At 40.7% G+C, this 24,892-nt stretch overlaps 1 protein-coding gene across 2 annotated transcripts in view; it reads left to right on the top strand.

The window, feature by feature from the left end:
* The window catches only part of LOC140706526 (uncharacterized), a 32,870-nt gene extending 8,245 nt beyond the window's left edge, over positions 1-24,625 (top strand). For both annotated transcript variants that reach the window (XM_078392600.1, XM_078392599.1), the window contains exons 2-3: positions 4,556-4,812; positions 6,798-24,625. In XM_078392600.1, the coding sequence (XP_078248726.1) occupies positions 8,205-9,389 (1,185 nt within the window). In that variant the 5' untranslated portion in view covers positions 4,556-4,812; positions 6,798-8,204 and the 3' untranslated portion in view covers positions 9,390-24,625. The remainder of the gene's footprint in view (positions 1-4,555; positions 4,813-6,797) is intronic.
* Positions 24,626-24,892: the final 267 nt, after the last annotated feature.

Raw genomic sequence — 24,892 nt, 5'->3', positions numbered from 1 at the left:
GGTCTATGTTAAGAATATATGGGTTCTTTAACTCAGATGTGCTTCTATGGATTTTACACACGAAGACCCTCTCACATTTTTCTAATGACATATATCCCATCAGTTTCAATCTAGAAGTGTCTGCCTTTTTTGCTGTTGTTACCATGTGTCTACCTCTTCAGATCCCCTGAAAATGAAAACACAAACACAAACATTTAATAACTGCCTATTAGCTGCTTTTTAATATTACCCAGTATCTATGGTCCAAGGTGGTAACTTCAGTCTACCTAATAGTAGGGCTGGCCCTGATGGATAATTAGGCAAAGTAGTCCAGGATGTCATGGGAGGAAATAGGGTAGAAATAGTGCCCATTAGAAAACTAGCAAGAAAAGGAGAAAGGAGGCAGCACCTGACAGCAGCTGATTCTGCCTTGTCCTTTCTCTTCCTAGTTCTGGTTACTGGCTCTCAGGGCTCACACTGAAGTCCTGGGGAATTGCTGTATTTCCCTGGTTGACCAGTTGGAGAGAAAAATCTTGTGATGAGCAGCAGTAAAGGATAACACTTGCTTTTTTGGTGTGAGGTGGCTTTAAAGCAGAGGGCGGGCAATTTCTAAGAGTCTATGAGTCCTTCCTGCATTCTATAGCCATGGAGGGCTGCAAACACATTCCAGGATATTCCACTTTTGCATGCTTATGTTGCACATGTCTATCATACATGCAAATCCCTTTGTACTGTGAGCCCTCATGCCAGTGGAGAATGGATGGCCCAGACTTTACAACAAATTCACATTTTCTCTCTTTTTTTGCTGGGCTGCTTGGGGATTTAGGGGAGGGGGGAGAGAAAGTGTGAGGGATGTGATGAGCCCCCAGAGGATGCCCATGGTTCCTATGCTGCATTTTGCCCAAGCCATTTGATAGCTTGGCCACCCATCTCTACCCATTCCCAGCTGGCATCAGGGCATGGGTATTTTATAACATTAGCATTAGAAAAAGCCCAGACTGAGAGGAAAGAGCTGAGGAGAAAGGTGGTGGGTGCATGGGCTGTTCGTGTCATTTGAACCAATAGAGTGCCATCATCAGGACTTTTGACCCTTCTAGTTTTACAAGTGTGTTCATGCAAGTGCACAGGTGCATACACACACACACACACACACACACACACACACACACACACACACACACACACACACACACACACACACACACACACACACACACACACACACACACATGTTGTTTTCAGATTTTTGCCCTGAAATCCCAGGGACTGGAAAGCTGCTGACTTGGCCATTGGACCCAACCCTGCATTCACATCTATAGATGCACCCTTGGTAAGAAGCCATATGATCTCCTTTTGCCTGCTGCCACGAAGGTACATTCGCAGGATAGCAGACCCTGTGAATGTATAGATCATCTTCTCCACAGTAATAAGCAGGTTGCTTTCCTCCTTCTACACTTCAAATAGATTTTCTTTGCCCCCTCTGGCATTCAGTGGGGGAGTGTTCTGCATGATGTTGGTCTCCAGTAGGAATTGCACCTTCCTGCAAATACGGGAATGCAGCCATTTGTAGGAATAATGGTTTCTAATTTTGGAAGAGATTCCTGTAATAAAACATTAAAACTATTTCACTACTCACTGTGGAAATGAAATTCAACATCTCTGTTACCCTCGAGGCCTCTTCATCAGCTTCCCTGCTTGGTGTGATTTTGAGACCAAAAAAAAGTGAAATGCTGACAGAAAGTTCCACAAGACCTCTCTTTTTCGGTGTTTAACTGAGTCATCTATGAACATTTTGGTAGGTCAAGAATGCAATTAAATAACCTGGTTATCATTTGGGCTGGTGAAAAAAACCTCAAGTGGTAACACCTGATAAAGTCATCATTATCTTGGAGTAATTGACCACATCAGATAATTAAGATACCTGAGGCGAAACTTCACCCCTTCAAAGGAAGTTCAGAGATATTAAGAGCAGAGCCAATTTAGTCAAGGCTGTGTTAATGTTTCCATTACATGAGTTTATTTTGTAAGGCTCTGTAGCTGCCTCTGGAATGCCAGTTCCAGAATATTGCATTGGAAGAAATGCTACTGTTTTCATGACTAATTTTACATGTAACTGTTTTGCTACTGTTCATGTTAGTTGCAGTCCCATTCCTTCAGCTGGGCCAGGTTTTAGATAATGTCCAGGACTATGTATAAATAGTTCAGGATTGATTAGGGTTATCAGGTTGGAGAGCACTAGCTGAAGGCTCAGAGAATGTTTATATTTATCTGGATGTTTAGGGCAAGAGGGACGTGGTGGCGCTGCGGACTAAACTGCAGAAGCCTTTGTATGCTGCAGGGTCAGAAGACCAGCAGTCGTAAGATTGAATCCACGCGACGGAGTGAGCGCCCGTTGCTTTGTCCCAGCTCCCGCCAACCTAGCAGTTCGAAAGCATGTAAATGCAAGTAGATAAATAGGTACTATCTCAGTGGGAAGGTAAACATCATTCTGGGTCTAAGTTGCGCTGGCTACGTGACAACGGAAACTGTCTTCAGACAAATGCTGGCTCTATGGCTTGGAAATGGGGATAAGCACCACCCCCTAAAGTCTAACACGACTGACTAAAATGTCAAGGGGAACCTTTACCTTACCTTACCTTAGGGCAAGCAGGATGGCTGGATAACTCATTGCCTTAGGCATCTGGTTGGTGAACCAAAGGTTTGAAGTTCAACTCCCCACTGTGCCTCCAGGGAGAAAAGCCTGCCTGTGCAGCCTTGGGCAAGCCTCATAGTCCCAAGACATCCCCAGAAAAAAGGAACAGTAACCCACTTCGTAGTCCTGTACAGTGGGGTCTCGACTTACGAACGGCTCGACATACGAACGTTTCGACTTACGAACTGCTCTCATAGGAATATATGGACTCAACTTACGAACTTAGATTCGAGTTACGAACTCTTTTTTCCCCTTTTTTAAAAAGCTAAGTCATCTTAGGTTAAAAGGAAAAAAATATCCCCCTCTAGTGGCAGAAGGCAGAATAGCAGCTTCCCATTAGTTTCTATGGACGAAAAGAGCAGATACAGATTAAATGGTTTTCAATGCATTCCTATGGGAAATGCAGATTCGACTTAAGAACTTTTCGACCTGAGAACTGCCTTCCAATACGGATTAAGTTCGTAAGTCGAGACCCCACTGTACCTAGAAAACCCTGAAAGGGATCACCATGAGATAGAATTGACTTGACAGCCCACAATTATCATTATTAGGTGAAGCAGAGACACAGAAGACAGTTTGATGTTACACACTCATACACACACACACACACACACACACACACACACACACACAGGGTGCTGTTGCCACCTTATGCTGCAATATGACATCTTTTCACATAAGTCTGGTTGATCGACATGAAAAACAACATATTTTAACTAGTAAACACAGGTACAGGCTTTATTGTACTTTTATGTTTTGTCTTATCCAGTTCTATCCCATCCTGTTTTACCCAGAGTAACTGTTCTTCCTTTTTCAAGCCCAGTCAGATAAACTAGGGTGCACTGGTTTGCCAGGTTATCAGCTCCACTGACAAACTAGGCCCAAAACCAAGCAACAGCCCAGGTCCTGTTTTGAAGTGTTTCCAGTGTTAGGAATGGTGGGCTCACAAGGGGAACCATGCAATAAAAAGGAGACAAGTGTGGTTCATTTAAAGGAGCACTGTCAATCTGAAAATGTGTCTGATTAGATCCTGGCATTCCAGTCTGTGTGCATGGGTCATATTAGAAGTAAAACTCGCTTAACCATATAATTTATTCCGCTCTGTGAGGGAAGGTGTTCATGGAAGTAGAGGACAGTGGTCACTGTTGCTTAACTGGACAGAATGCATAGAGATTCAAACTAAAGTCTTTAAGAGCTAAGAACTCAAAGCATTCTCCCAGATGGGTAACTAGGTCAATTTTGTTTTCTCTCACACACTTAGTTTTAAAAGTTCCAGGTTTTTTCTGTTGTGCTAATGAAATAATTCAAGAATTTGGGCAAAATTCTTACAAGAAACAAACAAAATGAAAACATCTTCTAGTCAGAATAGGCCAACCCAGTGGGTCCCAACCTTTTTGACGCCATGGACCAGTTTAGTTGAAGACCATTCTCCCAAGAGCCGGGGAGGGTGGGTGGGCATGCATGTGGGGTGTGTGCATGCATGTATGCATGAGGCAAGTGGAAGTGCATGCATGCAGATGGGCAGGAGTGCATGTGCACACACATACACATGCATTCCTTTGGCCCTTGAAAATCTGTCTTGGCGACCCGGTCCTTCCAAGGCCATGGACCGCTATAGTCTGTGGCCCGGGGTTTGGGGACCCCTGGGCCAACCGATATGATTTCTAAATACTTTTTTGGCTGTGGGGTTATGAAATCTGTAATGGGGGCAGGAAACATATTTTCTTATCTATGACCTTAATATACAAGGTTGAAGATGAGTTGAGGGTAATACAAGTAGTATGTTGACATTTGTCTGTGTTGGATTTGCCTCTTGCAAAAGCAAAATAAATAGAAATATCTTTTTAAAATAATCTCTGCATTCATTCTTTTGCCTAACTGTAGGAAGAATAATGAAAAAAAATGCATAACAGAACAGTCCATGTGAGCTGCCTAAAGCGCTGAAGATCAATAACAGTTTATTTGATTGCTGACAGCAAATGCTCTTTCAATTAAGTGGGTCACATAAATAACGTTTTGGTTCCAACATGAATTGAAGGCAGAGTGCAAAGCCATCAGGAAAAGGATGAAGAATTTAGAAGCATCAAGTTCATACTTGGGACACTTGTACAAAACAAGGAAACCTCTCCAAAAAATTATCAGTATGCACTGATTTAATTTGTCTCCTTATGTTATCAACCCCACTGTATATCTATGGGCCATCCCATTTATGTTCCTTGCTTGTTCATTTGTGTATGTGTGTGCATGTACAGCTTGACACTCACTTCTGAGCCTATGGAGCTCATGGCCACCTGGCTGGCTAGAAGCTTAACTGAAAGCATTCTGCATGTTTCTGTACATTTACCCAACCACCTACATTCCTGTCTCATCATATCAGAAAGGGAACAGAAAATGTAAACCAGAAATGGGTCAGAAAAAAGTAGTGAAAAGCTTTGCATAAAATTTGACTTAAACTTTTCTATGAGACAGTTCTGTGGTCTTGCTTTCAGCCACAGAAACTAGGGGTATCAGATGTCATGGGACACATTTAGCCCCACCCACATATTCTCCCATTCACCCACTTCTTCCCTCAATGTAGAACAAAGACTAGCAGTTACCTTCTCATTTGTGAGGATAAAAACCTGAGCTATGAGTTCTGTCCTGTTCTTCAGTGACTTAAATTCTACATATAACCAAACAGTTTTGTGATATATTTTAAGAACCTCCCAACCATCTGCCACTTGAGGTGGGGTTCAGCCAGGTAGTCATAAATTACTTTGCTAATGCTTTGAAAGGAAGACATTACCTTAGCAATAGACTCCAGTTAAATGATATTTAAATTATCTTCAATCACAAAGATATTCACACACACACACACACACACACACGGACAGACACACACGGACAGACAGACAGACAGACAGACAGACAGACAGACAGATGGACAGAAGGTCTTGAATTTGGAACTAAGCAAAAAGAAGTTTGCCATATTTAAATGCTTTCCCTCTTTCTGCTCACAGCAGGCTGAAGCCAAATTTAGATGACCATGCCCCCTCTTTGAAGTGGGGCTGGATCCAGATTCATTCTCTTAATTTCCTCACTTTTTTCTTTTATGGGTATACTTTCCTAGGCTCTAGACTGGCTTTCGAAAGGAGACAATTTCTCTTTTTCCTTTTAATTTTTACAATACATTGTTTTGGTAGAACATATAAGGAGAGAAACCAACTCAGTGACTGCTGAGAAAAAGATCAGAGGCAGCAACCTTGTTTAAAAATTCCATAATCAATATGGGAAAAAAATTTAAACCCCAGGAAACCCATAGCTTCACTAAGAAGTCCTCAGTTCAAAGACAGCTGTTCAGGGTTGAATCCCCAGGATCCATCTGTCAATAGGAACCAGGTTTGATTGGGTAAAGGAGTAACATTCACTCTTTGCATGCCTCCCCCCACCCCAGCATTGAGAAGCAGACAACTTTATAAATGCAGGACAAGGTGAAACTATGAACATGTCTACAGAGGATGGGAAGAAGGGAGAGAGAATGCAACTGGCAACTGCTAGAAGAAGCAGGGATCGTTAAATAAGAGGTCAGCTACTGGAAATGCATGTCTTCCAGATGTTTTACAAGTGCGACTCCCATAATCCCTCATCATTGACTATGTTGGCAAGGTTCATGGGAGGTGTAAGTAAAAAAAAGCTAGAAGGAATTAAGTACTAAAGATTTAGATGAAACACAAGAGCTCTGCAGTCCCCCTGTAGGCAAACCAAATGATTGTGTTTTGTGAATAATGCAGCCCATTTTGCTCTGGAACCTGCTTGTTGGCATCTATAGCTACACAAAAATTTGGGTAGCTATAATGGGTCAAGAATGCTGAATTAAATGAGACTTTGGTATGATTCAGCAAGACCTTTCCTGTTTTATAATGTTCTTATTAACTCACAACTTATCCTGTTTTATAATGTTCTTATTAACTTAGGCATAATCATCTAATTTGACTCTATGTATTTTCAATATTAGCAGAACTCCACATACATGTACGTCCACTTGTCTATAAGCATATACATGCAAAACAGTGTACCGAGAATGCAGCAAATCAATCTTTGCAATCATTTATTTTTTGCTTTGTTTCTTCCTTATTGTACTTTGCAGGAAGCTGACAAATTCTGCACAGCTTAATCCTGAATAGGAAGGAGGCCATTCTGCGCAGGAACTGAAACAATCCTATACACTTGGCTCTTCTGCCTTTAAAGATGAATATAGCACAGGAAATGGGCCATTCTGGACAGGCATTGCAATAATTCTATGCAGCTTGACATTTCTTCCTGGAAAAAAAAAGACTTCAAAACGTCTGAGAAATCCTGAGATCCTAAGAACACATAGAAATCTTACTGCAAGGAAAAAAAAAGAGGTTTTTTTTTTCTTGGTTTGTCTCTGACAGCAAGAGGCTGAAAGATTCTCATCTCCAACTGGATACACCCACAGTAGGAACCACTATATACAGTGGTGCCTCGCTTAACGAGCACCCCGTTTAACGACGAAACCGCTTAGCAAAGAAGATTTTGCCATTGAAAAAGCGATCTCATTGTGATGTTTTAAATAGGAAAAAATCGCTTTGCGATGATGGGTAAGCTGTTTCGCTTACCGATTATCGCATAGTGATCTTTTTCCTACAGCTGATCGGCGGTTCCAGTATGGCCACCGGGTAAAAAACATGGCCGCCCACTGGGGACGGATTCCTCGCATACCAGGCAGCGAAAATGGCCGCCGTATGGAGGATTTTCACTTAAAGGTAAGTTTTAAGCCCATAGGAACACATTGAAGGGGTTTCAATGCATTCCTATGGGCTTTTTAAAATCGCTTAGTGATGTTTTCAGTTAGCAGCGATTTTTGCTGCACCGATTAACATCGCTAAGTGAGGCACCACTGTATATATTCCTGATTCCCCCTGTCCCAGTAGTTCCCACTATGGGTGTATCCCTAATGTTGCCTCGGAACTAACCATTACCTTACGAAAATGAGGGCTGCCAGTCAAGCACATTTCGCTGTCCAGATAAGCGAAGCTTCAAATCAGCAGGTGGAACTTTTCCGTATAGTCCGCGATCTATCCAGAATTGGTGTAAGTGACAGGCCTCCTGCTAGTTTTTCACCTGGCTAATTTGCAGCATTTTAAAAATCTAAGGTGGAGGCCATCTGCTGGGAGGTCTCTCCTTTTTTGAACACAGTAGATCGAACAGAGATGTCCAGCACTCCACCTTGACCAATGAGACTTCATCTCTTTCAGTGATGCCAGATATGGTGGATAAAGCGCTTGACCGCTGTTGTGCCACCTCCTCCTCCCTTGACCCTTGCCCAGCCTGGCTAATCAAAGCAGCCAGGCCTATAACAACCGAATGGGCCACAGCAATAATTAATGGGTCTCTCCATTCATTAGGCCCATAAGGAAGAAACCAAGTTTGATGGCAGAAAACATTGGCAATTATAGGCCCGTTGCCAATGTTTCTTTCCTCAGCAAAGTGGTTGAGAGGGTAGTGACTGATCAGCTCCAGGTTCTTTTGGATGAAACCAATGCCCTGGATCCATTCCAGTCGGGCTTCAGGCCGCGCCATGGTCACCCTCTTTGGTAACCTTCTGAGGGAGGCCAAAAGGGGCAAAATGTCTTTGTTGGTCCTCCTCGATATCTCAGCCACCTTTGATACTGTTGACTATGGTGTCCTCCTGGGGAGGCACTCCAAGTTGGGAATCAGTGGTCTGGTGCTTGCCTGGCTCCAATCCTTCTTGGAAGACTATCCTCAGAGAGTACAGCTTGGGGAGTGTATTTTGGCCCCATGGAATCTCAATTGTGGGGTTCCACAGGGCTTGATTATCTCCCCAATGCTGTTTAATATCTACATGAGGCTGCTGGGTGGGGTCATCAGGGGGTGTGGGGCTTTGTACCATCAGCACACTGATGGCACCCAGCTCTGCATCTCCTTTTCTCCAGCCACAGTGGATGCCATTCTGTCCCTTCAGCGCTGCCTGGAGGCTGTACTGCAATGGATGCAGGAGAATGGACTGAGGCTGAACCCAGACAACACAGAAGTCCTGAGGGTGGGTGGCCCCTCCATGGGTGGTTTGGTAAACTCCCTTTCTTTTGGGGGAGTGACTCTCACTGTGAAGAGTGAGGTTCGCAGCTTGGGGGTCCATCTGGATCCAACACTCACCATGGAAACCCAAGTAGCGTCAATGGTCTGCTCTGCCTATTTCTATCTGTGGCGGATTGCCCAGCTGCATCCCTATCTTGATGTTGGGGCGCTCCCCACTCTGGTCCATGCGCTTGTAATCTTGAGATTAGATTACTGTAACACACTCTATGTGGGGCTACCTTTGAGATTGATGCGGAAGCTTCAAATGGTGCAGAATCTGGTGGATAGACTTCTCACTGGGCTGAGAAAATATCAGCATCTTTCCACCACTCTGGCTGCCTTGCATTGGCTGTCCGTTCATTCCCGCATTGATTTCAAAGTGTTAATGATGACATATAAAGCCCTAAGCGGTTTAGGACCTAGATATCTAGCAGAACACCTCCTCCCACCTAGATCTACCCAAATCACTCGTTCTGGCCAGGAGGGGTGGCTGAAGGGCCTAACACTGAGGGAGGCCCAGAGACAAAGTACAACAACCAGACATTCTCGCAGTGGGCCCTTGCCTTTGGAACAGTCTGCCCTCAGAGATCTGTCTGGCTGCCTCACTGGGTGTTTTTAAGAGCAAACTTAAGACCTGGCTCTTTAGGCAGGCTTTCCCTCCTCTCATCACTTAATTATTTTTCCCTTCTTGAACTATATTGCTACTGTTGTTTTTTTTTATTTTTTCAAATTATTTTTATTTTATCTATTATTGTTAGCTGCCCAGAGTAGACTTTGGTCTCAATGGGTGGGGTATAAATTTAATAAATAAATAAATATATTTATTTTTATATAAACAGGCAATATTAATGACCCACATGCAGCCTTTGGAGCACTATTTTACACTCTTATTTAATTGGGTGGCTCTGTACATTAAACAATGCCAATAAACTGCCATCTGGGACTAGAGTGACGAGATACCAAAAAGTACAGGTATCCTGCAACCATAAAAGTTGTGCACAACAAGTGCAGGAATTCTATTCTTTTTTCACACCTTAGACAGGATTTAGGCAGTGCTCCCCTGCTCCAATACTTTGGCCATCTCATGAGAAGAGAAGACTCTCTGGAAAAGACCCTGATGTTGGGAAAGTGTGAAGGCAAGAGGAGAAGGGGACGACAGAGGATGAGATGGTTGGACAGCGTCATCAAAGTGACCAACATGAATTTGACCAAGCTCCGGGAGGGAGTGTAAGACAGGAGGGCCTGGTGTGCTCTGGTCCATGGGGTCACAAAGAGTCGGACACGACGTAATGACTAAACACCAAGAACTCTGCTCCAAGCCTTTGTAATAGGACAGATCATTGTAATCTTGGATATATTTTTATATGAGGTCACATAGGTTGCTATTTTGCAAATGAGTATGCAAAATGATAAGTGTTGAATTCATTGTACAAGCAAAAAACATTGTGCTGAGGTTTGAGTTACATATAGAAAGAGGAAAAGCAACTAATCTGGTGAAAGTTAATTTCCTTCAGGCCCTACTGAGTCATTCTACTTTTCTTTGGTTTTGATATTGCTTTGTAAGACTTTTGGAGATGTATCCTAGCTAATACCAACATGTAGAAAAGAGGCACTTCATATTTCATGAGGGTAATCGTTTTGATACCATTGAGAAGATATAACACAGAATCTAATACTGTAGCAACATCAGCTGAAATTGTTCTTTAATAACATTGCTCATCACCATTTTTCAAAATTTAACCTTTTTCTTTCTTTCTTCCCAAGCAGGATAGATGGGACAATTTGACAAGACCAATCTTTTATATTTTCTGAAGGGGATGCATATTTGTACATGAGAGAACTGTTAAATATATTTACAGTCAGCAGTTGAAAAGTTGACAATGAATAGAAATATACACAGTTTCTTTAAGGATAAGGCAAATAACATATAATCTTCATTAAGCCTTTGTAGTAATAGTTAAACTGTATTGTGTGTTTGAACAAATGTGCAAAAGCAGACTCAATCAAGTGTGTTTTGCACATTTCCAGGACAATGTTAGGATGGAGCGAGGAGGTGCTGTTAATCCGCATACTGAAGTATCCCCACAGTGGTCGCTGTAGGATTTTTTAAATGGTCAGTTATTTAAAGTGTAGAGAAGGGAAAATGCAAGTAATACAGTACATTGATTTGCTGGTTGCTGGTGCCAAAGAGCAAGGCAGCTTACAGCTGAACCTTCCACTAAAGCCCAAGGTCATCTCTAGGCACTTGAAGCACTTCAGTACTACGGAGGGCTTAGACTGAGGTTCTTGCTACTCTGTCAGCTAGTTCATGGAGCTGTAAGAAGAAAGATTTGTGCCATTGGTGGTTGTGGGTTTTCCAGGCTCTTCGGCTGTGTTCTTAAGATCCTTAAGGTTCTTAAGGTCCTTAAGAACATGGCCAAACAGCCCAGAAAATGCAAAACTATCATCAGATCCCGGCCATGAAAGCCTTTGAGAATACATTTGTGCCATTGTCCATGCTTTTTTTTGGCACTTTGAAATATTCTTTTTTCCCATTGCTCTTACTCAGCTTAGATTACTAAAATTTACTGAAATGTTATTTTAAAACCAGGACTCTCTCTCTCTCTCTCTCTCTCTCTCTCTCTCTCTCTCTCTGTGTGTGTGTGTGTGTGTGTGTGTGTGCGCGCGCGCGCTTGTGTTTGTGTGTGTGTGTGTGAGAGAGAGAGAGAGAGAGAGAGAAAGAGAGACTGTCATATGTTATATGGACTTTGAGTGGATAGCTAAAATGATTTGGACACTGTGAATCCTTTTTCTGCAGAAATACATATGTATATTTCTTCGAGCTTTCCTATCTCCCCATAATTCTCCCACAGTCTCTCTGTTTTCCATAAGAGCAAATCTTCCCTGAGAAAAACCAATTCTGTGGGCAGATTTCCAAGACTGTTTGATGCAATTGGCAGCAAACCTGAAAGAAAGTTATCTCGATTAACTCAAACATAGTTTGGAAGAGACATTACTGGACTTGTTTTATACTTCGCCTCAGGATTATTGCTCTTTGTATAAATGCCATATTCAATTTGCCTCACAGCAAAGCAAATACAAAAAAAAAGAAGAAAAGAAATGAACATCAGTATGTTTTGATTACTCACACACCTATATGGCAGCCAATCTAGGCACCAAAGCAGACCAGACTGTAATTTGGGAAAGTGGAAAGAAGAACAGTCCTTTATACTGTATTCATCACTATAACTAGGAGAATACAGAAATCCTCTGACCCACTTTGTATTCCAACAAAGGGCTTACAGATCAGGGCCAACACATCCGGAATCCTATTGGAGGCACTCCAAATTATTCTGTCCCCTGATCCATGATATGATAGGTGTATTTCTGGGTTTATCTCTATCTATATAAACAGTCTTGGGAATCTGCCCACAGAATTGATTTTTCCCAGGGAAGATTTGTTCTCATGGAAGACTGAGAGACTGTGAAAAAAACTGTAACAGGGAGATAGGAGAGATCAAAGGTTCAGCCTAGCCACAAGTAGACTTCTTTTTATGTTTTGTAGTAAGACCAAGATTAATTGACCCCAAAATACAAGCCCCTACTAGAAATACTACTCGCATATGACTACATATAACAACTCATCTCCAATTAGATGAGGTGACCATATCATTATGGAACTCCCTCCCAACAAAGGCATGCCAGGTCTCTTTCCCTCCTTCACTTTTGCTGGTCAATGGCTGTAATAAAACATTTATTATTATTCCCTCCTTCACTCTAGAAAACAAGTAGTAGTAGTAGTAGTAGTAGTAGTAGTAGTAGTAGTAGTAGTAGTAGTAGTAGTAGTAGTAGTAGTAGTAGTAGTAGTATTGTGGTCACAGACCCAATAGAAAACAAGTGAAAAAAAGTTCTTTACACAGGGCTTCCACATCCTCACCCCAGATTAATTCTGTTTGATCACTGATATTTCATTAATTTGGGAATAATTGTCTCTGTTTTGCCACCATCTTTTGTATTTTTGTATCTTCTATATTATTTGTTTTATACTAAGAGATTTGATTTTTTTGGTTGATGTTTTATTGGATTATTATTGTTGTTTTATTCCATGTTTACGTTATGATACTGTAAGCTGCACAGAATAGTGGCCCAGCCACTAGATGGGAGGGGTAAAAAAAATTCAATAAAATGAAATAAAATAAATGCTAAGAAAAACAGTTTTGTGCCAGACTAGTTGAGACTGCCCAATTCATTGTTGTGTTATTTACCATCCCTGTTTATCACAAGAAAAGCACCTATCCTGAAGTACAAGAGGGAGTTTTGAATTTTTGCCATAAGGTGATCCATCTGTAATAATGTCATCCTGATAAGGGTGTCCAATTTCCAGCCTGTTGAGTGTGCTTCAGTTGATAAAATGTGTGTTCAGCCTTTGCCACAAGATGCTAAGCAATCAGAACACGTAACTGACCTGAGTGGAGACAGATGGCTGGGACTTCCATTAGTTCCACCTTTTCCCGTCTGCAGACTACATTGCAAAGGTTACAGGAGTTAATGGCCTTCTGACAGGAGGAGCAGATATCAGCATAGCCATGTTCTTTTCTTGTTGTAAATTGCAGAACTGGGCTCTTAGCATTGATTACCAGGCAGATTCCCAGTACCTTCATGAAACAGATATTGATGGTGTTTTATCAGACATAGTCTGCCATCTTAGATGGGCACACCTACCTAAGTTTGTAGACCCCCAGATTCTCCAGTGATGGCCCAATACACACATATGTGTGCATGTGTGTGTGTGTGAGAGAGAGAAAGAGTGAGAGAGAGTGTGTGTCTCTATAGCACCTCAGTGGATGGTTTTCTCAGCCTGCAAACAATCCCAGCTGGACCTTGCTTTTTAATAGATTGGATAGTTAAGGCCCCAATAGTCCCCATGGAATTCTGGCCCCAGTTTCACCGGAGACATACCCAGCCTTGAGGGCTCCCAGAGAGGTTCTAGCTTGTAGCACCTCAAGCAGCTTTAGTTTCAACCCAGGACTGGCAGAAGTTCTGGTCTTTGGCTTGTGGGTGGGTAGATAAATCAGCCAGATTGGGTTCATCAAAGAACCCATTTCTACTCCTCCCCCTCCATTAACCCATTCCCTTTCCTACCAAATTCTAGTTGTCAACATAGGTCTAGATTTGGAGCTGCTGTTTCTTCATGAGAATGGGAGATGGTCATTGAATTTTTATTTCACTCTGTAAAACAGTGAACAGCTAACCACACTCAGGTAGTAATTCTACTGTAGTGTTCTTTGGAAGTTGAGTCACGGCGACTTTTTTTAAAATTACTTCTAGTGTTCTTTGTTAACAATTCCATATGATGCTTGTTGAACAGCAGTACAATACTACAAGATGCACTGAAATATTTTTTTTTAAAAAAAAATGGTCACATATCCATCTACTGTATGCAGCCTCAAGTAATTCTGCAGCTTCAGAAGTGAAACCAGAACTATTTTTACTTTTCGTTGAGAAAACCTTTAACATTTAGCAGTCGGGTGTTTATTTCTAACTGTCTCCAGATCAAGTAACACTTAAATAGTCCTAATCTCTCCGGGATGGGTGTGGGGATGGTGTTAACTTGTAGGCTCTTGAAATGGAGCATTCCAGGGAAACACACACTTGCTTCCAAGACCACTGTTTAGCCTTCTCCTCCTCTTCTTCCTCCTTCTCCATTCCTTCTCATTAAGAAGCCATCAGGAAATAGCTTAGAGGCAAGGAATTTTCAGTGAAAATATTATTCCTTCATCTGCCCTCCTGTCCTCCCTCACAGGTTGTATGGCTAAATGGTACTCAGGAATGTGCATCTTTCACAGCACTCAGCTGAATGTCTTTTCTTATGTTGCTTTCACATTTGAAGCATAGCACGGCCCCAGATCTTTTGCCTCCCACAGGTCCCAGGAGATATCTGACCATTACATACGAATGTTTTATGCATTTCAAAGCTACTTAAACTTGAAACACTAGTTAGGATAACTGGAGAGGGCCACTCCCTTTTGGGTGCTCTGTGTTCAAATCTTCCTGGAAATTCGCAGAGTTCACAAAAGCGAGAGAGAAGTGACTCAAATCAGCTGCTATGGCATAAATTTCAGTATTCAAACCAGAATACTGCCTTACTTCCCATTTACTCCTTCACATACTAACAAGAGTTTTATTACCATGAACCACTTTAAACAAAGGACAATGAGTAAGGATGTGGATGTATCCCTATCTTGATTGTGTTAGTTTTTTAAATGTTGCCTGCATGTTCTTCCTGCCCTTGCTTTGTTTTGAGTTGTGAGATTTTGTGTTGGTCTCCCCCCACACACATATATAAATTTGTTCAAAACTCAGTATGCACTTTTCCAATTGTGAACACTTCTTAATTCATTTTCCTCAATGTATGCATGTTGCATACACATTTTACCAGTTTACACTGAGTTAGTGTATGTACATTTTTCACAGATAGGCTTTTCCATTGTGCCTATTTATCTGCATATAATTTAAAAGGACAGAAAAGAGTGGAATGCTTGCTGTTTTTCCCCAGTGATGGGAATTGGAAATATTTGTGCACTGTTTGGTAATCATCTCACACAACACTTATAAAAAATAAAAAAATAAAACAGAAATTGTTCTTATGGTTATTTTCTCTACCCTTAATATTGCAAGGGCAGTATTATACTAAATGGAATCAGATACCTGTGGGTTGTTTGAAATATAATTCATTATGTCATATTATTTTTTTATAAAAAGTAGCTGGGATTTTTAGATCCTGAGAGCAAAGAAGAAGAAAGAGCTATATTTATTATATACGCTTCTTCTGAACTATCATGCCCATTTGGGTTCCCAAAGACAGATTTTGGCCTTTTGGTCCAACCACGCCTCTCCCATGTATAAAACCAATTAGCAAATGGAATTACATCTCTTGCTCAAAGAGAAATTCTAGGGTCCATGTGAAAGAAAGTAATCTGGTTTCCTCATCTCTCCCACTAAGAAACAGGAACCAAGACTTACCCCCCCCCCTTGTTCAGGGAGTGGCAGCCTCAAGCTGGCAACAAGGTGAAACAGAGTCAGAGTTGGCATGGAAGTTCTCCAGAGGTTGGGATGATGTCGAGAGGATTTCCCCCGACGGACTTCTTATTGGCCAGCGGAGAAGATTTTTTTTCCTGCTGGCCTTTCATTGAATTTGACTGTGGGCAGGCAGACTGAGAATAACTGGCTTCAATCCTGTCTGCCTACTGGACATATAATGGGAGCCAGCAGGCTATTCCTGTTACTTTTCAGTTTGCTGCCCTCCCTCCCTGTTTTCTGATACGGTGATACAACTTAATGTTTATTTCTTGGGGCTTAGGGTTATCAGTCAGGTAATATAGGTTTCATTTACATTGTCCCAACTTTAGAGCATTGGGGTTGGATCTGGACAGTATGAAGGCAGCAAATAGAAGTCTGCTCCCCTGGGTTGTTAAACGATTCCCATTAGGGGTGGGGCCATGACCTGGCCTAGCTCAGGTGGGGAGGGATTTTGATATGGCCCTGCCCTCAGGTTGCTGGTAATCATGGAGTGGTGTATGCCTATGTAGTCCAACTGCCACTCCTGGTGGAACCTTCATCAGCTCCTGAATGAAACAGTGGTTGGTTTTGAGGGCATTGAGGTCTCTTAATGCATTCAATCCAGTTTCTAGTTCTCGCCGGGACTACTACTTTTGTTGGAGTTTTATCAAGATATGCATGCAGTCTTTAAGACATTTGACTGTGAGGGACCTTTCTGAGCTGGGTTGACTGTCAAATTAATCCAGCAGTAACCAATGGTTCATTCCCTCCTTCTGATTTTGAAGAGAGCCATGCCTTTCTACTTAAGAGTCTTTTTCCCCTCTCCTTTTTAGTCTGCTGGCAGTTAGAGTTAGTGTTAGGGTGTAGTTACATAGTATGGTAGCAGCAGTTTATGCAGTCAGAATGTAGTCTGCAGGAACCTGCTAGAAGCATGCTGTGAATCTACTAGGGCCTGTTGTTGTAAGCACTCGTTTTTGTACAGCGTGCTGTTTCGATCTATTCAACTGAAAAATGGAACTCTTTATTCTTTCTCTAACCAATGTCTCAGAGTGAGTTACTGAGACTATAAGTGCCAGTTGATGAGAAGCAAAAGAGGTAGTTTACTCTGGGGATATTTGAAGCTAATTGTACTCTGGAAATCCGTGCATTTCCACTGTGCAGCTAGAGGTATTGAACCAAAATCCAAAACACTGGAACAGGTGTAACCATAAACCCTGTGGGCTTTTTTTCTCTAATAGAATTTTATGTTATCTTCTTTGTATGTAGGTGTAGATAGCCTGGAGCCTGCTCAGCATTAGGCCAACACATATGCATGTTTACAAGCCCTGTTGTGATAGCAGTTTTTCAGAATCAGGGAGAAAGTGCTAATCATACATATATTCTTTGTGTGTGTGTGTGTGTGTGTGTGTGTGTGTGTGTGTGTGTGTGTGTGTGTGTGTGTGTGTGTGTTTGCATATGTACACTACTAAAAGTGTGATCACGGCTGCTTTGCTATGCACATTTAACAGGACCTAAATGAGAACCTAGTTGATAATACAGATTATTAATCATGGATTTCCCTTCTCCCTGGTGTCTGGAGGACGAGTAGAAAAACATTTTTTTGTACTCAAAGGGATGGGCAGATCCCCTATATAAGCCTACACAGCCCTTTTTAAGGAGAGATGTGCAAAGATTCCTTTATCATCTTCACTTGTCAATTTCACTCCCATCATAATAAAGTCTAATTAATTATGTTACTCCATTTCTTTGTATACAAATGGATTATAATTTAGTGAGGGTTCAGAGATCTGCGTGTGATAAAGTAAATTGCACAAGTGAAAAAATTTTAAGGCAGTAAAGTTGGTCTCCTGTTTATCCCTTTTTACAGTTCACAAGGTTCTTGTGCAGGTTTAGGCTTCGTTCCACCCTAGTAGTCTTCCCAGCCTGATGCCCTCCTAATGTCAGCTTCTTCCACCCCCAGCCAACGTAGCAACATGCCAAATTGGGGAAGGCAGCACTGTAGTTTTAAGATATGCACACCATCAAACAGAAGACAAGAAACATTTGGTTCAGAGAACAGGTAGCAACTGAAATGTGATACCAGCAACACTCTCTCACACGCAAACATCTCTGCTGTAGCTCTACAGCTGTTCACACCATGGACCAGCTGCCAGAGTTGACTAACCCATAAATCTCCCGGTAGAAAGTTAGCCAATAAATTGAAAATAATTAGCTAGGTAGGGTACACCACAAGGAATCAGACAGTTAAAGCCTGAAGTGAGCATGCTGGAACAAGATGTATGGAGCCATGCAACAAAAGAAAGGAGGGGAGGGAATAAGGGTGGAGTGAGAAAGTACATTGTCTAGAATATTGATTTTATGTGCCAGAATATTAGACACATACATATGTAAATTGGCTGAAATGATTTGTTTGAAGAGATATTCCTGACAGACACTGACAGAAAATCCAAAGGAACTTTGAGGAAACTACAGAACTCTGCATGGTGGCTGACTCCCAATGAAGGTGAAAGAATTGCATGTAGTTTTACACATTTAAGCACAAAGCAAAATGTCTTTTATTTTTATGTCCATAACATGGAAGCGTATTCCAGGGAGTATTAGAAAAAATTCTATCCTCTTATCCCTGAATTAGCCAGTATGTTTTATATTTCATGACAGTGGTGGGCTTCAGACATTCATGTTGCATGTCATCTTAATTCCAAAATACTTTTGGAGAAAAAGAGAGAGGGAGAAAAAGAGAGGCAGGGAAAAGAAATTTCCTCTTTTTCAATGACTATCATAAATCTGACAACAGCTAGACATCAGGTCTGTGGATCAGCATCTTCTCACTGCTGTTTCCTTGTATTATTCAGAGACATTGCAGTTTGTCATACACATTGATCAAAATCTTTTTTGAGGCAAGTTCTAGTCTTTTCTTATGACTCTGTATAGTAGACATTACTAAATGACTCATAGATTCCCTTCTAATGAAACAATCAATTATGTGATTCTCTGGCATCTAATTGACTGTGAGCAATTTTATCTGCTATTAGGACAAAACTAGGAGGTACTTCATTCATGTGGTTAGTGGCCTGATACAGGGATGACCTGGCAGGAAAAAAAATATGTCTATGACCTGAAGCAGGAAAAATTTCATCATACAAAATGTTACCTAACATTGTTGCAAGAACACTTCAAATCCAATAAAAGAAGTGCTCATATTCTATTTATTTAACTGAGTCTTGTAATTTCTCTCTCTCCTTTTGTATTAGAAATAGCAAAGATATCTTATAATAAAAATATAGTTCATTTTTTTAAAAAAATGCAGTATTACCAGATATTAGTAATAAAACATAGGCAACAGAACATCACAAGGCAGTAAGAACATGCTGATGACATTTTCCTGCAGACTGCCATCAAATAGCAGGTAAAAATTAGCCAAAATAATAAAACAAATTGCAATTTATTAAAAGATGAGAAAAAGGAACACTGAAAAAACTTAACTAAGAGGGATTTCTGAGGGACCATGGTGGTTGTTATCATGTGCCATCAAGTTGCCTCTGACATGGCCACCTTTTGTTGCAACACCTTAAGTATTACTTTGCTTGCATGGGAAACTAAAGCAATGGTCCTAAAGTTACTGCACTCCTTAGCATCCCCTTTCTTGGGGACTGGAATATACAGTATATTGAATATACATTATACTGGACCATTGTTTTGTTTTCCATGTTTGCTGGCATATTCTTGTTAGGATTTTGACAGATTATCTCTCTTTGTTAGCATTGCTAGTCTGAGCACTGACTTGAAAAATGGTTATGTTGATAGGTTTTCCACAAAGTCTGATATCATTGACACATATTGTGCGGTACTAACAAAAGTTAAAGAATTACTGCCATTGCCTCCTCCACCATTTTTAGCTACTACTGCCGCCCATTAGCTGCCTTGAAAAAGTCGAATGCATCTTAGTCTGGTGTCTATGCCATGACCATTTTATCTTGGGTGATCCTGCTAGGTATCCAACAGAGCATGGTCTCCTGACGGCATTGCTCTCAGCTTCACTGACACACTCAAACCTCTTCAACACATTATGGTGTTCATCCAAGAAGTGCCATCACTGAAACATATATGTTTCTTATCCCTGAGTATCTGGTCTCATATACAAAAAAAAAAAAAAAAAAAAAAACAGAGAGCAGGGGCTCTGAGCCCAGTCTCTAAATAAAGCAAAATTATGTAGAAGAAGTAAGGCTCTTGAACTAAGCAGTTCTGTTTCAAGCATGAGTTGATTTACTAAATGCATGCATCCAAACTGCATCTGCTGAGATGACACAAACACAGGCTTGAAGACCACTTAGGAAGACTGGTAGGCAAGACTGGAAAAAGATGCTAAACCATGGCATTGATTGTTATTTGATTTCCATGTAGTTTAGTTTAGTTTTGGAATCCAGGTTGGTAGGGGGATTTTAAATCTCTTGGGATTTGCAGGACATTGGCATGTGACCCACCCCATCCCTGCATCGGTCATGTAACAAAACCCCGTTGCTGTTGAAATTTACACACAGAGAATCAGGGTAAAATTTCATCTGACAGGTGAGGCATCTATTATTGTTTGTTTGGAGTGGTGGTTTGTTTGACTTGTCAAAAAGAGAATGGACCACTTTATATATGCTTTATACTTATGGTTTTATATAAAAGAAAAGAGAGAGAATGGGTTCATAGCTTAAAAAGGTTCTTGCAAGTCAAAATACGTTTATTGAACATTGGAACAGCTATTGGGATTAAAATGTTGCACCAGAATTTTGTAATTATGATAGTGGTTATTAAGAATTACTAGAACTGGTGATTTAATTTTCTGATATCTCAAGATATACTACTGAGAATAATGTTTGGCTGGTTTTCCCGCCAGAGGTTGAAGTGTCACTTTCTTAACTGAATATGTATAATATTGGATGCATGACTGTGTTTTCTTGATCAACCAGCCTGCTCACCTGTGTTTTCTGGGTATACACTCTGAGAGAAAAAGTAGATGATTTACTCTAACACATTTTGTTTGATATGAAGAAACCATGACAAAAAATATATATGTTTATTCTTGTCCTGGAGATATGACGTCTCACAAATATTACAGAAGTATTTGGAAGCTATTTCACCATGTTGAGATCACCTGTGAGAAACAAGAAACTGGATAGGTTTCCTCACATACTTAGGTCTTCTCTGAATATGACTCAGTCTAGATCCAACCCAGCCTACAGGATACATGCACACTACAAACGTAAAGGTGTTTTTGAAGAACACCTATATGTAGTTGGAAACAAAAGAGAAAGCATAGACCTCCCTCTTTGCTTTCATAAATGATAACCATACAAAAAAGGGTCTGCAGTGCTAAAAGATAAAGATAGAGTAGTTGCCCCAGCAGCCTTTACAGAGGAGCCTGGTGTGAGTGACAAAGGATAGAACACTTCAGCACACTCTGAGGAACGCTGCAAGCCCCAACAGCTCAGAGAGCAGTCTTTTTTTTTTTCCCTCAAGGGATTCTCTGTGTTGTTCTTTTGCTGCAGAAACCTCTGAGGCTATCTGTGTTTGACATGTAGAATCTTGTGGCAATGAGAGGAAAGAGACAACTTGACTTCCAGACTGACAGGCCAGGTTCCCTCAGATTTTGCTTCAGATGCTGAATCAGGGTTTCACCTGGAGGGAGGACAGACAGAGGAAGAGAGGCTACAAGAGAAAGAGAGGGAGACTGAGAAAGGGAGCGAGCGAGCAAGAGCGAGAGAGGAGATGAAATCATGCTTGTCAGATGTCTGCGGAAATATCTAACTTCTGTACTTTCATACGTCTTGAAGGCAGCTCTCATAGTCGCAGTCAGAGCCTCTCCAGCTGTGGTTAATGTCATTGTCAGAGCAGACATGCCTGTTCTTGTTGACCAGTTATACCAGAAGTAGGGGAGAGTCTTTTGAAGAAAACCTGTTAAAATCTTCATCTGTTAAGACTGTTAAAAGGGAATAAACTATCTACATGTAGACTTTTTAATGCTCCATCAAAATAGTATTGCCACTGTTGAAACTGATGAAAGTTTAGACGGTGAAGATTTTGTAGATGGTGGTATATCCCTTGAGAGTATACAATCTGTGTGTGGTTTCTTTCTTAAATTCTAGACAAAGTATGATATCATATAAATACCAAGGGGGATCAATTTGTTTAAATGATTTTAACATTATTTGCTTGATATTATAAATGTTTCCCTTCATTTTCAACTTTGTACTCATGGAAATAGAAAAATATTTCTCATTTTAAGGGATGAATTAGGAGACCTGGATCTGAATCGCAGCTCAGCTGTAGTAACTCACAAGTTGGGAGTGTTGGAATTGGTAAATATCTCACTTACCTTGAAAGCGCTATTAAGGTTTTCATAAGTTGATTCCAGCTTGATGGCACAAAACAAACAAAAAGAAGAAATAAATAAACTCCCCTATAAGTCATTCAGCTCACTTGGGTAGTGGCAAACTTTATAGGAAAACTCAGAGTCAGTGCAACAGCTACCGACATATGCTTTCTGAGATGGTGTGAATAGGCAGAAGCACACTCTGTTTTCCTCTCAAAATATTTATATCTCACTAGTTGCTAAAGTTGCAAACAATAATATAAACAAAGAATTAGGACATTAAAATCATTGTAACTAACAAGAGCAGGGAAAACATAAACAGAATCAGGACCAAAATCTGATAGGAGCAAGTGTGTTCTCAATTTTTTCCTAAGCTCAGTACTGTAGTGCAGTGGTTCTTAACCTTTGTTACTCAAGTGTTTTTGAACTGCAACTCCCAGAAACCACAGCCAGCAGAGCTGATGGTGAAGGCTTCTGGGAGTTGCAGTCCAAAAACATCTGAGTAACAAAGGTTAAGAACCAGTGCTGTAGTGCATTCAGTACTTTTTTTTTTTTTAAGGAAATAAAATAATGTAGAAAAATGTATTCACAAGGGTTACAAAATGTCAAGGTTTTGGTAAACCAAGCTCTATGAAGAATGTTTAAAGAAATTTGGGTATATTTAGCCTGTAGATGAGAAAACTGAGCACTGATATAACTGCTGTCTTTAGATATCTGAAGAGCTGTTACCTAGAAGACAGAAAAGCTTAAATTTGCATACACCCTGTGGTTTGAGTGATTGTGAGGGAGTTTTCTGGGCTGAGGTGACTGGTTCTTTCTCCTACAAATGTCTCAGTATTGAGACTTTAAGTGCCAGTTAATGAGAAAGGGGTGGGCTATGTGTGGAACTTGTAGGCTTTCTCCTCTGTAAGTCTCTGTACTTCTACTGCATAGCAAAAGAAATTTTTACCAAAAATTCAAAACTCTGCAGTAATGGAGATGTTTAATGATCTGGTTACTGTTTCTGCTCCCATGAATTCCATGGCTGAATGAGGATAATAAAAGCTAAAAATAAAAAAAACAATAAACATTTTTAAAAATATGTTCAAAAGATAAAAAGGCACTGAACCTCCCTTTTAAAAAACTTTCATGGGCAGCCAGTTACTGGAGAAAGGTCTGCCTGAACTGTTTTTTGCCTGCTGGTGGAAGGATAGAAAATAGGGACCAACCTGGTATCCTGTGGGAGGGAGTTCCACAGCTTGGGATCAGCAACAGAGAAAGCCTTTTCTCATGCCTTCATCATGAGAAAGAGAAAGGTGAAGATTTTTAAAAACCCAGGCAGATTTATATATGGAAATGTGGTCTTTCAGATACCTTGGACTCAAGTCATTTAGGGCTTTTAAGCTCAAAAACAGCACACTGAATTGGGTCGAGAACTGGACTGGCAGCCAGTGGAGTTATTGTAATAACAGGGGACGCTCCCTGTTGCCTGCAGCTCCAGTTAGCAATCTAGATGCAGCATTTTGGAGCCACTGACATTTCTGAACATTTTTAAGCCCAAGCCAACGGTAGAAGTCTGAAATTAGCTCTCCTGCATAAGCATTCAGAACTCCACTTTGCAAGTCTTTGCAATCCAGTTTCAAAAAAACCTTTATTGTACATGTTCAAGGTTGAAAGGAAATAAAAAAGCAGTTTCTTTTATTATTTTAAAACGTATCCTTTTCTTTTAAGGAGAATTTATAAACCCAGTACAAAATGGTTTTATATCTGCTGCAGTACTGTTAGCTTTATGACCTGTCTGGAAACCACAATGCTGCTTTAATTAAAAACAAAACTGAATGGTGAAATCTTGTACCAACATGTTGCTGTCAGCACCCTGCTAACTGTCTGAATTGAACTGTGCATATCCCTCCCTCAGCTACAAAGATCCTGATGCCAAAAAATAGCTGCTTAAGGTCCTGTTAAAGGTACAGGCAGATTATTTCTAATTTGTATCTCAAATTAGTTGTACCCAGTAGTAATAACACCCACTGTCAAAACCAGAGATTAATGAACAGCGAACTCCAGAACGAGTAAAGCTTTCATCTGGAGCAGGAAAGAAACCAATGAGATTTTCTTCACACGTTATATTTATGCTTATCTTCCCATTTTAACACTATCAGATGAACTGCATGTGATTTAAATTGGTATAGCTCAAATTAAACTCTGCAGAGCTAGATACTGGTTTGAGATTTTTTTTTCCACCATGAGGTAAATTAATGTTACCTCTTTATGAAACATGACTGGGGGAATTATGAATCTCTGTGTATTGTTGAACTCCAGCATACTAAATGGTCAGTGATGTCAGGAACTGCAACAAAACACCAAATTTATTTATTTATTTATTTATTTATTTATTTATTTATTTATAGCCCATCTTTCTCCCAATAAGGAGACTCAAATGGCCCACAGTACAGTATTAAAAAGAGTAAAATGAAAAACCCAGTAAATTATACATTAAAAAACAATCAAAGGCCTGGTATAAGCCTGCAGTATCTGTCAGCAGCTTGTGCATTGATTCCACTCTGCTCTTGTTCCCTCCTCAAAATGCCCTGTGGTCTAGCAATTTAATTGGCTGCCATCGGGTTCCCCTCCTATATTCTCAGGCAATCAAGCTGGGGAAAAACTGAAAGCAGCAGGAAAAGAGGAGCATAAGAAAAGATAAGCCAATAAAGGAAGTCACAACACTGAGTTTGCAAGAAGACCTG

This window comes from Pogona vitticeps, chromosome 4, assembly GCF_051106095.1.
Source record: "Pogona vitticeps strain Pit_001003342236 chromosome 4, PviZW2.1, whole genome shotgun sequence".
In the NCBI taxonomy this organism is placed as follows: Eukaryota; Metazoa; Chordata; class Lepidosauria; order Squamata; family Agamidae; genus Pogona; species Pogona vitticeps.
This window is presented reverse-complemented; position numbering and strand designations above follow the sequence as displayed.